Source organism: Nothobranchius furzeri, chromosome 3, assembly GCF_043380555.1.
Source record: "Nothobranchius furzeri strain GRZ-AD chromosome 3, NfurGRZ-RIMD1, whole genome shotgun sequence".
Taxonomy (NCBI): Eukaryota; Metazoa; Chordata; class Actinopteri; order Cyprinodontiformes; family Nothobranchiidae; genus Nothobranchius; species Nothobranchius furzeri.
The window spans coordinates 88,956,053-88,971,457 of NC_091743.1; the positions used below are offsets into that span (position 1 = coordinate 88,956,053).

A 15,405-nucleotide genomic window follows, 5' to 3' on the forward strand; every position below is an offset into this window, starting at 1 on the left:
GCTACAGCCCTATTGAAATGCAAATCCCTCTGTTATGGTTAAACATGTTAAGTATCAGTTTGGACTGTTTATTGAATTTTCCTATAATAAATTTAGTCTAAAAAATCACCAATATCGTCTGACTGAATGTATCGCAATATATCGTGATATATTGAATCGTCTCCCCTGTATCGTAATACGTATTGTACCGCCAGAATTTCACCAATACACATCCCTATTATTCACTGAAAACACATCTAAAGCATTAAAAGCATTTACAGACAGGAATAATGAACATAATTTCCCATATTGGACCATCAGAAACTTAACAAGTTAACAAGACAGCGTATCTCCTGCAGCGTGTTGTGGAGCTATGTATGGTAACAGAGTCACCAACAGGATCACAAACGTTAGCTTTAGCAACATGCTAACAAGCATTTGTGCTACACAACAGCAGCTACGAGTCCAAAATAACAGAAAAAATATCTAGTCCGGTAAAGCTGGGTTAATGAACAACACTAAATGTGTTTTCGGTGAATAAATCTAAAACTAAATGTACTTTCTGTGACTTTTTTGATGTGTGACTCAAAGAATGCATTACTCATACTCAATATTTTGAATAGGTGTAGCTGTTGATTTGTGCCTGTGAAAGAGGATTTTTCTGAAATTTTCTTCGTGACTTCAAGTTCCCAGGGACAGAACACAAATGTTGTTGCACCAAATGTGCCTCATGGGAAAGAGCTGAGGGTGGGTCAAGCAGTGGAGCTGATGACATGTTAAAAGAAGAATATGAGCGAGGGATCAGAGCTGTAAAGGCAGCTGAAAAGAGGAGGAGAACAGGTGATTTTAGAGAAGGGGGTCACTGAGGAGAGAAGAGGGGAGAATAGATCCAAGTGCAGCTCATAAGGCTTGTTTTTCAATTACAACTTTGGCTCCTAATGATAAAATGTTGTTACTAAAACATGTTTTTGTCACATTCCACTTTTCAAGCATGTCAGTCAGAATGGTGCGCACTTCCCCCTCTCACATTTGTCTTTTGGTGTTTTAGTCTGCAAAAGATAGCAGAATGAGGCCGAAACACACCATTGTCATAGGATACATGCTACATCATACACCTCCATTACTAATGTGTATAGGGTAGTTGACCCCACCCCTAACCCCCATCAGGAGTTTTAATCACCACTCAACATCGCTGCTTCCTGCTAATGAGAATCAGTGACTGAACCCTTCTTCAACTAGGAACTGTATGTTTTAAATAATCAGAATATATTTGTCATGGTCTGCCCTGATCATTCCTAATAACAATCAATATGCTGCAGTTGTCCCAGGTTTGCGTTCACAGGTGGGTGTGTCGGAGAGCCGGCTGTGCCTGAGCTCCCTGATCAGAGGGCCAGGGGTATTTAAGGAGCGGTGTGACACAACTCCAGTGCCGGTTGATACTCTCACCTTGGGTAACTACTAGCCAGCCACAGTCTTAGTCTGCCTGCTCCAGCTTTAATCTTTTGTCTGCCCGTTCCAGTCTCAGTCTTGACCTGCCTGTTGTTGAGTCCTGAAACTTCCTGCTTGTCCTCAGAACAAACCTACCGTCGCCTGGAGTTGTCTACCAACGTCACGTCGCTCAAGATCCCCTGGCCTCCGCTCTCCACCATCCACCTGTCATCCTGCCTGCCTCACAGCCTGCTTCCCAGTCTTGTCCTGGATTTGAACTCCTGCCATTCGAAAATTCCCACCTGGTCCACAAGACCCAGTCCATCCTCACCAGTCCTGGTCATCAACCGTAAGAACAACCTCCAAAAACAAATCATATTCTTGGTTCTCTGGTTCCGGGTTTATCCAATATCTATCTGCTTCTCGTTTCAGATTCCGGTTCACCCTGTTCCCGTTTGGAGCAGCACCCTTATGGGCCATTCCCATCTGTACCGGGTCGTCCCGGGCCGGGTAGCGTAGGTTGTTTACATATCTGGGTGGCCTGGTATTTTTCCGGGCCAACCAAGGCTCATTCTCGGCCCTCTTCTCGAGGGGGTCTGCTTCAGGCCGACCAGGGCCAACACGCCCACTGCTGACAGCAAATTCACACCTTCCATTAGAGCAAGCCTCTGATTGGTGGGTAGAATCAGCCCACATGGGCTTAAGGCAAGGATGTGTGGAATCAACCGGGCCAGGCTGGGGCCGACTGGGGCTACCCGGCCCGGGCCGACCCGGTACAGATGGGAATGGCCCATTTGTTTACTCACCATTCTTAATAAAAATTATTATATTATTTTTACTTACCAGGTCTCCGTAGTGTGATTCTTTCATGTCTTGGGTAAAACATCTTCCCATAAACATGACCATATCTGCTAACAACTGTCCTTTAGGGCCAACCTTTTAATGTTTCTGAAGCTGTATGCTGACACCCCCACCCCGAAACCTTTAGTTGAGCATCTGGCACATGTTTACACCAGTAACTGAGTAACCAGTGCCTCCTGGGTGAATCAGTGCATTTATTTAAAAGGCTGACTTGCTAAACTCAAATGTTGTCAAAATCAAAAGAAAAAAAAAACTAGACTAAAACTTTGTGAGAAAACCCGAAGCGCTCCAAACCGACTTCCTGTTTGATTTGATGAACGAACGATAAATGTCAGATATGAGCCGGTCCACTCTGTGAGCAGTGCTGACCGGTCAGACGGAGGTGTTGATGGGATGTTCCAAAACCAAGCTGACAGTCCAAAAACGCTGCCCGAGGGAGCCCAGAACATTCCCACCAGACACGTGTGCAGAAGGAGGGCAAGCTTAGCATCGACCTGAAAGTGGGCTCCTCTTACCCCAACATGGGATAGCAATACTACTGAGTTTACAGATGAGCTCCAAACATCTGGAGAACCGGACTGATGAGCTATTCTGAACCTAATTTCATAGCTGCTGATGTGACGTCTTGTTATAAATATTTCTGACACAGTTAGTTTAGCATCCATCCATCCATCCATCCATCATCAATCTACTCATCCATCCATCCATCCATCCATCCATCCATCATCAATCTACTCATCCATCCATCCATCCATCCATCCATCATCAATCTACTCATCCATCCATCCATCCATCCATCCATCCATCCATCATCAATCTACTCATCCATCCATCCATCCATCCATCCATCCATCCATCCATCATCAGTCTACTCATCCATCCATCCATCCATCCATCCATCATCAATCTACTCATCCATCCATCCATCCATCATCAATCTACTCATCCATCCATCCATCCATCCATCCATCATCAATCTACTCATCCATCCATCATCAATCTACTCATCCATCCATCCATCCATCCATCATCAGTCTACTCATCCATCCATCCATCATCAATCTACTCATCCATCCATCCATCCATCATCAATCTACTCATCCATCCATCCATCCATCCATCCATCATCAATCTACTCATCCATCCATCCATCCATCCATCCCATCCATCCCATCCATCCATCCATCCATCCTAATCTGGAGTTGGCTTGTGTAGGCAGTAGCCTATACAGAGAGGCCCAGACCTCCCTCTCTCCACCCAAAGGAATCCCAAAGTGTCCCCCTGGCCAGCCGAGAGACATAGTCCATCCAGCGTGTCCTGGGTCTTCCTTTAGGTGTCCTCCCGGTTGGACGTGCCTGGAAAACCTCACCAGGGAGGCATCCTAATCAGCTGCCCGAGCCACATCAACTGGCTCCTCTCGTTCCCAAGCCCGCCCCATTAAATTACGCAATTGATGGCAGTGAATTAGTTACCTGAACTCAATCTAGCAGTTAGCTCATCAGTCTCAAGGGACACAATTCTATTTCTCCTAATTGAGGCTGTTCAGGAAGCTAGCTACAATAACAGGAACACCCTTCAAAGAGGCTGAAAGGTCTTTTTAAATGAACATATAACAGGGAGGTAGCTTTCTCTAATGTTGCATTAACTAATATTTATTTACAAAAGTCTGTGAGTCTGTGGGCTTTCACTCTCTATTATATTTCTAGACAGAATTATTAGTCATGTGCAACATCAACTCATTCGGGGCAGCAGTAGCTCAGGAGGTAGAGCGGGTTGCCTCATGATCGGAGGGTCATGGGTTTGATTCCAGCTCCCGCCAGGGGTATCCTGCTGTTGTGTCCTTGGGCAAGACACTTCACCCAACTTGCCTGTGTTGGTGGTGGTCAGAGGGGCCGACGGCGCCAAATGGCAGCCTCGCCTCTGTCAGACCTCCCCAGGGCGGCTGTGGCTACAAGTAGCTTACCATCACTGGCAGTGTGTGAATGTGAGAGTGTGTGAAAGCGTCTTTGGGTGTCTAGAAAAGCGCTATATAAGTTCAATGCATTATTATTATTATTATTTATTTATGCTAAATGTAAAACATGCCAGATGCTAACTTAAGGTTTTTCTCATGGGCTTGGTTGTTTTTCCTCCTTTGTGTCGTCTGTTGGACAGATCTGGGTTTGTTGGACCCAGGAAGAAGTTTCTGTGTAAACATAAACAACCTGGATCTTTGTGGCTGTTAATGATGATAAACACGTTGATGCACTATCATAAATCACAGTTTTCCAGGTTTATGTTCATTTGATAAGGTTTTGATAAGAACGTGTCTTCCCACTCTGTTGAACTCTGACCTGCAGCCGAAGCCAGCGAAAAGACCATTTGTTTTTTTATTTTAACTGTGATGTGACTTTCACAAGCTTCAGCTAGTCTGAAAGTTTTCACTTCAACAGCGGAAGGAACGAAGATGCCCATCAGCTATTCCAACCGAGCTGAATCAGAGCCTTCTTTCAAACAAAAACATCTTCCTGATGGGCTCAACACAGTAAAAACAGCCTGAGGATGGTCTGTGACGTCTCACCCCGGAGGTCCTCTCCGATGCCCAGAGCCAGCCCATCTTTGGTCCACTGAACGATGCCAGAGTAGTTGAAGACAACACAGGACAGGATCACCCTCTGGCCCCGCACCACCGGCTGGTCTGCTGGCTCCTGAGAGAATCTCGCTGTCCTAACTGCCAGGAAGGAAGGATTTGGGAAACAAAGAAAGAAGGAAAACATTTAGGAATGCTTTCTTTCATCTGGAGCCCTGTGATTCCAACAACTAAAAAACAGCAGGCAGAACAACAGACCTGGAAACAGAAAAAGTTGTTTGTAAAACACGGGAATTTTCCTTGTGGTTGCAACCGAACACATCTGGGATTTTCTTAACAAGCGACGTGCTTTTTTATCATTTACAATGATGGACCAGCATCCGTGGAACATCAACAGATTTCATTACTTATTCTATCCGCGGATTCTTCGGAAAGACATAGAAAAACACTCAATCAGTTTGTCCCTGAAGAGTAATTTTACAGCTAAGGGGGTTCTTGCAACATGAGTTTGTTTCTTTATATCTGTCACGGTTCCCACCTCAAAACCTTCCTCCAGCCAACCGGCCTCCCCCTAAGACTTTATTTCCCATCGTCCGACCAGCTCATTCAAGCTACTTGCAGCCAACGAGTAAGTCAACATTACCTGTAACATCAGTGTCCCCGTTTCCCTTCGGGTTACGTGCAGGTGTTTCTAACTAGGGAAGCACCGATACCAGTATCGGTATCGGTGCAGATACTGATACAATACTGGTATCGGTATCAGTGCGGATACCGATACGATACTGGTATCGTATCGGTATCCGCATCGATACTGATACTGGTATCGTATCGGTGCAGATACCGATACTGGTATCGTATCAGTAAAAGTTAAGCGATACCAATGCAGTTGCTTGAAAATGGCTTCACTGTAACTTGTCATTTCTGTTCACCTAATATTTTAGTTTTGTGATGATTTCTATTCATAAATTTTATTTTTTATCTACCTCACAGTCGTTTCCTGTTGAAAGCAGAGAAGAAAATAAAATCTGTATTCCAAATCATTGCATTTTTTTGTGTGGTAGAAGTATCGGTATCCGGTATCGGCGAGTATTCAGATCCAAGTATCGGTATTGTATCGGTTTGGAAAATGTGGTATTGTTGCATCTCTATTTCCATATATATTCTATATTCCTCGTGCAGGCCCAGTCCCAGCGCTCGTTCTTCCACGTTTGAGTAGCCGTCCACGTGACAGCTCAACTCCGGCCAGTCCTGCTGAGTCCGACAGCATCTCTTTGTCAAGAAAGTCTGTTTGCATGGTCAGAGCTCAAACCCTGAATCCAAAGGTGATAAATTCAAAACCTCAAGTTCAAATGTTCAAATTGAAACAGTTGGCAGTTATGGCCAAAGCCCATCTCCTTGTGCGTTCATCTTTTTAACACCTTCATCTAACAGCTGAAACATCTCACCCGTCTTCATTAGTGCCTAGGGTTAGGGTTAGAAACCAGCCTGCAGCAGCCGCCAGTCTGGCCACAGGGGCAATAGGGGCTGGGGGGTCAACATTAACTGTGTAAAGGGTCCGTTTAGCATGCAGTGGCTCAAGAAAACGACTTAAAAATGTGAAAAATCTGCAAAGCATCCATTCAACACTTTGTTAAATTCATCGTTTAATTCCAATGGTTTGGCACCATCCTTTATAAAACTTTTTTTGTATGTGGGGAGAGGAAGTGAGCTAGTCCTCCTGTCTGAAATAGTCAACCTTCAGGTTTTTTATCTTGTATTGAATTGTTAAAGTTTTATTAATCCACCATAAAATTAAACATTCTTGACTTGACCAACATTTTCACTCACTAAACACATGATAACAGTATTTATTGGTTTTAGTGCTTGATTGATTAAACTTGCCCCCCCCCCCCCACCACCACCACCACCACCACCACCAACACCAACACAGCAGCTGATTGGTTACGCTTGAGCCCTCATAACCACTGAGAACATGTAAGGAACCTGAGCAGAGTCAGAGAGGAGCTGAGGAGGTGGTGCTGGAGGTGACTAGAAGAGGTGCGCTTCAGCCATAGAGCGGTTCACACACCCTATTTGTTCTCCAGTCCGGATTTATCCTTCCCTAAAAAACTGGAGGCCCTCCCCTCTTCATTCCTCCCTATGAGTCATCTCCCAAGCTCTTGCTCCCTGATCCAAACTACAGTGGCTGTCATTGTCTCCTGGACCTTCTTTCAGACCAAAACCACAGCAGATGGCCCACCGACCAGCTCGTACGAGTCAGAAAAAGCCCCCCGCTCAGCTCTAAGACGACGGGTTGTAACTAGCCATCTCTTGAAGGAGCGACACTCAGACGGGAGTAAATCAGCTAGGGAGGGTTTAAACTTTCTTTCTTTCCATTTTCTTCCACTTCTCATTTCCAAGAATCTCGTACAGTAGATCGTTAACCCGCTGCTGCATTGCCCCCCCCCCCCTTCTGTTCTCTCCCCACGATGTTGTGCGTCCTTTACCCAAATTGCATTTGCAGGCGATATGTATGCATCCCCACTCTCTTCCTTCACTCTCTCCATCCATAATGCTGCCTACGAACGTCCTTCTGCTCCACCCCAGCGTTTTCTTTCTATACACATCCATAATGGCAAGTATGCCCTTTTACCCATAATGCTTTCTATTTCAGTGCTGGTTGGAAGGGGGTTAGAGGCGGACTGTCACAACTCATTTATCACATTAAATATCACCCTTCCAGCAGTCTCTCCCTCCCTCATCTCTCTTCTATCACTTTTTCCCCTCTCTCACTCCCTTTTTTCCTCACCTCCCCACCATTTAAATTTCTCACTTGTCTTCTTCACTTTCTTCATCACTCTCTTCCACCTTCCCGTTTCCTTCCCACTCTACCTCCCTCATACCCTCACCCATCTCCCTCAGAGTTCCTCGGCACGTCCATGAAGGCTCCAGTTGCTGCCTTTTTTAAGCCACTCCTGTGTGCCTCTGCATCCTGCCCCTCCATCTCTATCTTTACCCCCAACATAGATGCACTTTCCTCTTATTATGTCACATTTAGCATTACTTGTAGAGCTAGAATAAGCCCAGTGAAACAAAGGAAACCAGTCAAGCGAAGAGATTTCCGTACCAATCCCAACAATGGCTTCTGACAGTGCAGCACATTAATATTCTGAAGATAGAGGGGACGTGTGGGGATACACGGAGAAATGGGAGTCGGATGCAGATGGAGCCTGGCAGCGTGCATACCTAGAATAATTCAGTATTCACCCCAACTCCAAAAATAAGCCTTTATTTGTTCCCTCAGGAAAGCGCGAATAAACTGGATGAACTAATGAATTAAAAACAGAATCGTACAGCAGCAAAGACGTTAGAGAGACGTCTGTTTGGCTGCAAACATCTAACCGCGCAAAGTTTCCAAAGTTAATGTTAATTTATTTATTAACCAGATTTATATATACATGAGAACTTGCCTAGGCAGCTGCGCATGCGTAAGAGCGTTATGTCGTCGGTCGCTGCGAGCCAGTTGTAAACAGAGCAGCATGGTAGAAAGAACGCACGCTAACGCTTGGGTCCACTTCACTAAATGTGATGGGTAACTGGGTGATGATGAAACCAGCGACAACGATCTAAGTGAGACATCCTCATCTTAATCTGCTCCGGTAGGTAAATAAACTGTTAAAGATAACGTTAGCTTGATATGTTAGCTTCTGTTGCCACCGTTGTTATCAGCTAATGGTGCGTTCGCGTTCTCCTAGGAAATTCTAACTTCCCAGTAGGAAAAATCAAATGAAAAAGGACGGCAAAAGGAATGAAGATGCACAGTAAATTTAGTTCACAGTAAAGATGTTTGCTTCAGTTTAATTATCAGCTTATAAAACTACAAGGACGATGTTAAAATACAAACAGTTGTATGTTATTTATCGTGATATTTATCAAAGATGGTCATAAATTGAGAAAAAAAATATGTTTTATTATAAAAGAGAGTTAAAATATTAAACACTCAAAAGTATCTAAAATTGGTGCCGTTAAGTAACGGTATCGATTCCTAGGTACCGGGGATTAGTACCGAATCGATTCAAATGTCAAAGGTACCCATCCCTCGTTATCATACATCCTCACCAGCCTGGAACTCTACTTTTATTCTCAAACATCAGACTGATGCTTTTGAATATAAAATGTCCACAATCTTCTACTGTGGGGGGGGGGGGAATCCCCTGGACACCCTTAGAGTAGCATACTGCTCCACCCCTCCAGCTCTAACAGATGGAACGCAGCAGCGAAACAGTCCCGAGCGCGCGTATGTACTGCCCCCTATTGCCAGGGAAAATACACACTGTCCCTTTAAATGAATGATTAATTTATGTGGGTTGTAGGGTTGTCACGGTAACCGATATAGCGGTAAACCCCGGTAAAAAAGTTGACAATAAAAATAACCGTCCAGTTTTTTAAAAACTAAATTATCTCGGTGGGTTTACCGTGGCCGCGGTTTCGGCGCGATGACCCTTACCAGCCACCGTCGCTTCAGCTGACGTTCCCGCGGCGCGCACACGCACTTTTTAGTTTGCAACGGCACCAAAACTTTGAAGCTGAAATAATGGCCGAAGGAGGCGACGGCAGCGCCCAGGACATCCATCAGCCCTCAAAGAAGACTAAATCGGAAGTATGGGCATATTTTGGATTTCTGAAAAACGCTGAGGGACAGTTAATAGAAGACGGCTATCCCGTTTGCAGAACGTGCAGGAAACAAGTGTCTGCAAAAGGCAGCAACACTTCGAATCTAATGGCACATCTGCGTGACCATCACCCACGTCTCTACAGCCAGTGCAAGGTAAGTTAACATTAGCATTTTAGCTCAAATGCATGACGTGAGGACTTTTGGTTGAGGGAGAATGCAACGAGTCACTATATACTGCAGCCGCAGCGTCCTCTGGCAGCATTTAAACCGTGTCACAGACACCCTGTTGCTGGATGAAGCATCTTATTTGTTGATGATGAAGAGAAATATACAATTAGTTCCTTGTCATTGATTTGTTTACTTATTCAATGCCATTTATACTTGAACATTTGGATTTGATTACATAGTGTAGTAGTTATTTTAGTAATTTGTTTAAAGTGGATATTTATTTTAAATACATATTTTTTTAAGGTTGACTTGTACAGTGCTCAAGTCAAGTGTGGACTGGAGTTTTAGATTTTCATTTTGATAATGAAGAAAACAAGTATATGAGAAAACAAGTGGTGTTTCTTTGATTTGTTTACATATTGTTTATGTTTTGAATGTTTGGATTTGTATAATTTAAACCTGCACTGACTACTGTAACATGTTCCAGAAAAAGAAGCTATTTGTTCCTTTACTTGTGAAAAGTTGCACTTTTGCTAAGGCTTTGTGTTATTTTAGGTTTAATAAACACTGTTAAACCTTTTCAGAACTATTTCAGTTTGTGTAGAACAGGACTATCAATGCTTTCTGAACATATGCAACACCGTTTAAAAAATACCGCGATAATACCGAAAACCGTGATAATTTTGGTCACAATAACCGTGAGGTTACATTTTCATACCGTGACAACCCTAGTGGATTGTATCGGTTACTGAGCTGTGCGCTTACGATGTTTGTCTTATTAACTTTGGGGGTTTAATTCCCGTTTTTACTTTTGCACCAAACTGGGAAGATGAATTCTGCTACACAAACAAGCTCACTGTTCCAGGCCTGGCTCAGGCCAACACACAGTTTGACTCTGCTTTCCAATTTGATGGTTTCTGCGTTTCTTGGAAAACTTGATGTGCATTGTTGGTATTTACTTAAAAATTCTTTTTTTATATGTCCACAGTGTATCGAAGGGTTTAACTGAACTACCTACCTACTTAAACCACCTCGTAACCTCAACTTCAGCCTCAGGGCAAGCAAATCCTTCCCTCCAACACCTCAGATGTGCTAGCAGGAGGTATTTCCTCTACTGCCTCCGTAAACCGTAACAACACAATCCAACCAAGCAAGTGCAGGCTGCATGAGCTGCAGAAAAAAACACCCAAGCAAAGCCTGAGAACTGAAAACACTGACTCATTTCAACATGTGCTCATCGCCTTCTGATTTCCATATTACCAGTTAACACTCGTCAACATGGGTGCATGTGTGTGTTTAAATGAAGCACACACACACACACACACACACACACACGGAGCAGGCTGAGCTAAGAGAAGGCTAGAGAATTCTTTCATTATATGGGTTATGCTGCAGTGACAAATTTAGAGTGTGTCCTGATTTCTTTGAGTCACTCATCCCCACGATACCACCAGGACACCCTGTCCACACGAAGACGGTGGTCACAAAGGACCGTGACCACACACACACACACACACACACACACACACACACACACACACACACACACACACACACACACACACACACACACACACACAACCAGGCAGCATTGTTGGCTTAACCTTCACCACAAGGGATAACCATTTCCTGTCTCCACACACACAAACACGACCGCTCTGAACCCAAACATACAATCAGCACACTCAGGCAGTTTCCTGAACATGGATGATGATTTGGGGAACACACGCCAACAGCAAGCATCTTCATTACCGCCGGGTCTCACTTAAGTGCGAGTGATGTGACGATAATAGATTTGTTAGAGATTGCAGAGTTGTTATTTTTTTTTACCTGTCGAGCGAATTCAAGGACCGTTTCCACCCGGAGGGTTTTAGATGTGACACACCATGAGCCTGATCGCTTCCTCCTTGATGATAGCAAGGAGGAATCACCTGAGGATTATGTGTAGCTTTGTTCTGTTAACATCACACTTATACACAACTCTAGAGATCGTAGCATTGTTTGTGCCTGTTAGCATTAGCCGTGTCTGTTGCTATGTGTTACTATAAATAGCTCCACATGTGCTGTGGAGATGTTAGAAGGGGAGCAAAACAATAACAGTGGTACACACACACACCTCCATATCTTTTAATTAAATGACCACTAATACCACCTCTTTTTATACGGACTCAATCGATCCCTGCATGAACATCTGAGCCACATGAGCAGCTTCTCTCTGTTTGATTACAGTTTTTCTCAGTTGCTAAAACACTAAAATCCGTTGACTGAAGAAAGTTCTCAGTTTCTTGAACTCATTAAGCTAACTGTTGAGCCTGTTGTCAAAACCTTAAACAATCTCACACGGTTTAGCAGAACTCTAAACACATTCTCATTCTTAAACACATTCTGCACTCTAATGTACGCGTCGTCCATAACGGTAAACACCAGCGGCACATTTTCCCAAAACAAGAGCACAAATGTCATTGATTGAACACAATCAGTCAAACTAGATTTCACTTGTTTCAAATGATGTGAAAACCAACAAAAGCAAGTTCAGAGAGCAAACAGGTTATTGAAGGTGGGAATGAGAAAGTGTGACAACGGATAGAAGAATTCATGTGAGAGGACGAGGACGGGTGCGTATGCGAGGTGGGGGATGAGGAGGAGGGCAAGAAAGAGAAAGAGGAGGATGAAGAGGAAGAGCAGGACAAAGAGTGGAAATATCCAATGAAATTTGATCAATCAACTAATCAATTTTATTTGTAGAGCACCATCCGCAACGTTATCAGACGCCCAAGGTGCTGAACAGCTTCATCATAAAAACACTCCCAGTACCTGGGCATGAGAGCAAGATAAAATCATAAAATCATAAAATAACAAGCAAGCAGTAATACAAATACAGAGAGGTAACAGAATGAGACTAATCAATTAAAAACAAATGGTGGACAAAATAAGATCAAGCATCCTGGTCAAAAAGAAGAAGTATTAAAAACCATAATGTCTGGACAATTCAATGAACCCTAGCACTGAAAAGCTATCAAGTAGAAATGAGTCTTTAGACGAGACTTAAAGACTTGAAGGGACAGCGCCTGCCTAATGCTCAATGGCAATTCATTCCACAGAGTTGGAGCCAAAACAGAAAATGCACGATAACCCCTCGATCGATATTTCGACCGGGGGACCACCAGACGTCCCTGCTCGGCTGAGCAAAGAGACCGAGATGGAGCATACTTGTGCAAAAGTGCAGTAATGTAAGAGGGGGCACTGCCCTGGAGGGCCTTATAAACAAGAGTTAAGATCTTAAATTTAGCTCGATATTGCACCGGGAGCCAGTGCAGAGTAGCCAGCACTGGAGTAATGTGATCTCGACATCTAGTACCGTTCAGGAACCTAGCCACTGAGTTCTGCACAAATTGGAGCCGTGCAACCGTGCACTGGCCCAGACCGGCATACAGAGCAACGATCATAGACCATGTTGTTGTCCACGGGCTGACAACGAGGGAAGCAGGACTTAGAGAGCAACCCAGTTTGAGCCTCAGGAGGGAATATATTGCATGTGATGACGATGAAGAGCTGTGGCCTGACCCAGCCCACATACAAGAAGAGGCCCATTGATGACATGTTAAGTCCTTTGATGTTTTTCATTTCATGTATTTTTTTCACTGTCATTGAACACTGTAGCACTCGGACTGCAGGCTGTATACATGGTACAATAAACAAACTGTATGGCCCTGAACTTTGTGCTTTCTATTTTTTGGTGTATTGTTTACTGACTGCTTGATGGTGTATGTAATTTTGAGTAATTTGTTTATGACTTGAGAGTAGTGTTTGATTTTGAGCACAGCTAAAACCGTTTTGAGGCGAAAGTTTGATTTTGCAAGAGGAATGAGAGGTTGTGTAAATCGTGCTTGAAGCTGAGCTTTTGTGTTTGATGTTTTGAGAAAAGGGAGCGACGTTTCAGGAATTGTGCTTTAGCAACTGAGAAAAACTGTAACACATTTATGGTTTGTACATGGAATGACCATGACAGAATAAAGAACAACAGGCAAAAGTGGCATTTGGCTCTTTTTTCTTACTAAACCATGAGTCAGGTCAGGGCTTTCCAATCCAGGTCCTCCAGGGTCACCATTCTGCGTGGGACTTCAATGCTCTAACACAGCTGGTTTCTGCAATACTCGATGACCTGCTGATTCAACCATTGACGCAAGTGTGTTGGAGCAGGAAAATGACTAAAACATGTGAAACATGCTGTAAATGGCCCCTCAAGGAGCAGCTAGGGCTGAGTAGTCCTGCTTTGGAGTCTTATTTTGGTGGCCGGTTATGATAAATGACACCTCTCAGAGTAAAAACTTCAAAGTGTATCATTCATCCATTCACACACACATTCACACACTGATGGTGATGAGCTGCAATGGGAGCCACAGCTGCCCTGGGGCACGCTGACAGGCTGCCAAGCACAGGCACCAGCGGTCCCTCCAGTGGGTTAAGTGTCTTGCCCAAGGACACAACAGCAGCATTCTCTGTCCAGAGCCGGAATCGAACCTGCAACCTTCTGATTACTGGACGACCAGCTCAACCTGTTGAGCTACTGCTGCTCTATGGTTTGGGTCTTGAGTCTTTCGGCGTGTTTTAAGTGTTACTAAATCCAAGACTTGAGTCCAAGTCTCAGACGAGAGTTCCCATCTCTGTTTACTGTAAAAAATTGGTGAACTGATATTTTGCGCTCGACTCAGCTGAGTCTGGGATTAAAAACAACCCAAGTTAAAATCTGAAAGACGTCAGGGACCAAACCTCTACACCTTTGATGAGTGACTCGTCAGAACCACCGTGTGACTGGCGTTATTGTTTTTTTACTGAACACCGGACCTATGTGAACCTGCTTGGCACCATCACCTGTGTGTGATGCTTTGCTGCTTGGTGGTGAACAGGAACGCATCATTTTTCACTTTTTTCTCATCATCCTGCTGCTCAGGACAGGATGGAACGCTGGAAGTGATGCTAGACTGGAAAAACCGCCGGCTCTCATTGAATGAGTGGGTTATTAAATAAAACGCTGTTCACACGGATCGTTATGCATCCATTTAATTATCTTTCTGTCTGGCCTCCTCCCCGTACCCTTCCACGCCCCTCCGCTGAAGTCCGTCCGCCGTCCACTCCCTCACTCCTCCCCAGCCAATCCCTCGCCTCGGATGGATTACAGGTTTACGTCACCATGGCAACAGCTGACGTGTAAAGTAACTGCCCCCAAAAAAAGTTTTGTGTATGGGCACAAGCGCATGTGTGTGTCTGATGAAACCTTCGAACGTGCTGGGTTCCTACACTCTCTGACAAAAATAAATGCATCGCATGACCTCATCCCCCCTCCCCAGACAGGCAGACAGTCCTGGTGTCTGATTATTCACCTCCTCTCTCAGCTCCTTCACTCAGACCAAGTCTGCTTCACACGAACGTTTTCCTTTAAATCTGTGGCGGTGGTGCGTTGGTGATGTGGAGGAGAAATGAGATGCAGGACTACGGAGAACAAAGAGACAGGCAGGGTCCACAGAGGCTGTGATGGAGGATGACATCATGGTTTAGGGATGGGTACCTTTGACATCTGTATCGATTCGGTACTAATTCCCGGTACCTAGGAATCGATACCGGTACTTAACGGTACCAATTTTAGATACTTTTGAGTGTTTAACATTTTAATTCTCTTATAATAAAACATATTTTTTTCTCAATTTATAACCATAATTGATAAATATCACGATAAATAACAAACAAC

The 15,405-nt window shown here is 44.2% G+C and overlaps 1 protein-coding gene across 2 annotated transcripts in view; it reads right to left on the bottom strand.

The window, feature by feature from the left end:
• kirrel1a (kirre like nephrin family adhesion molecule 1a) overlaps positions 1–15,405 on the bottom strand; it is a 59,358-nt gene that overhangs the window by 25,637 nt on the left and 18,316 nt on the right. For both annotated transcript variants that reach the window (XM_015958227.3, XM_015958226.3), the window contains exon 2: positions 4,829–4,978. In XM_015958227.3, coding sequence (XP_015813713.1) covers positions 4,829–4,978 — 150 coding nt within the window. The remainder of the gene's footprint in view (positions 1–4,828; positions 4,979–15,405) is intronic.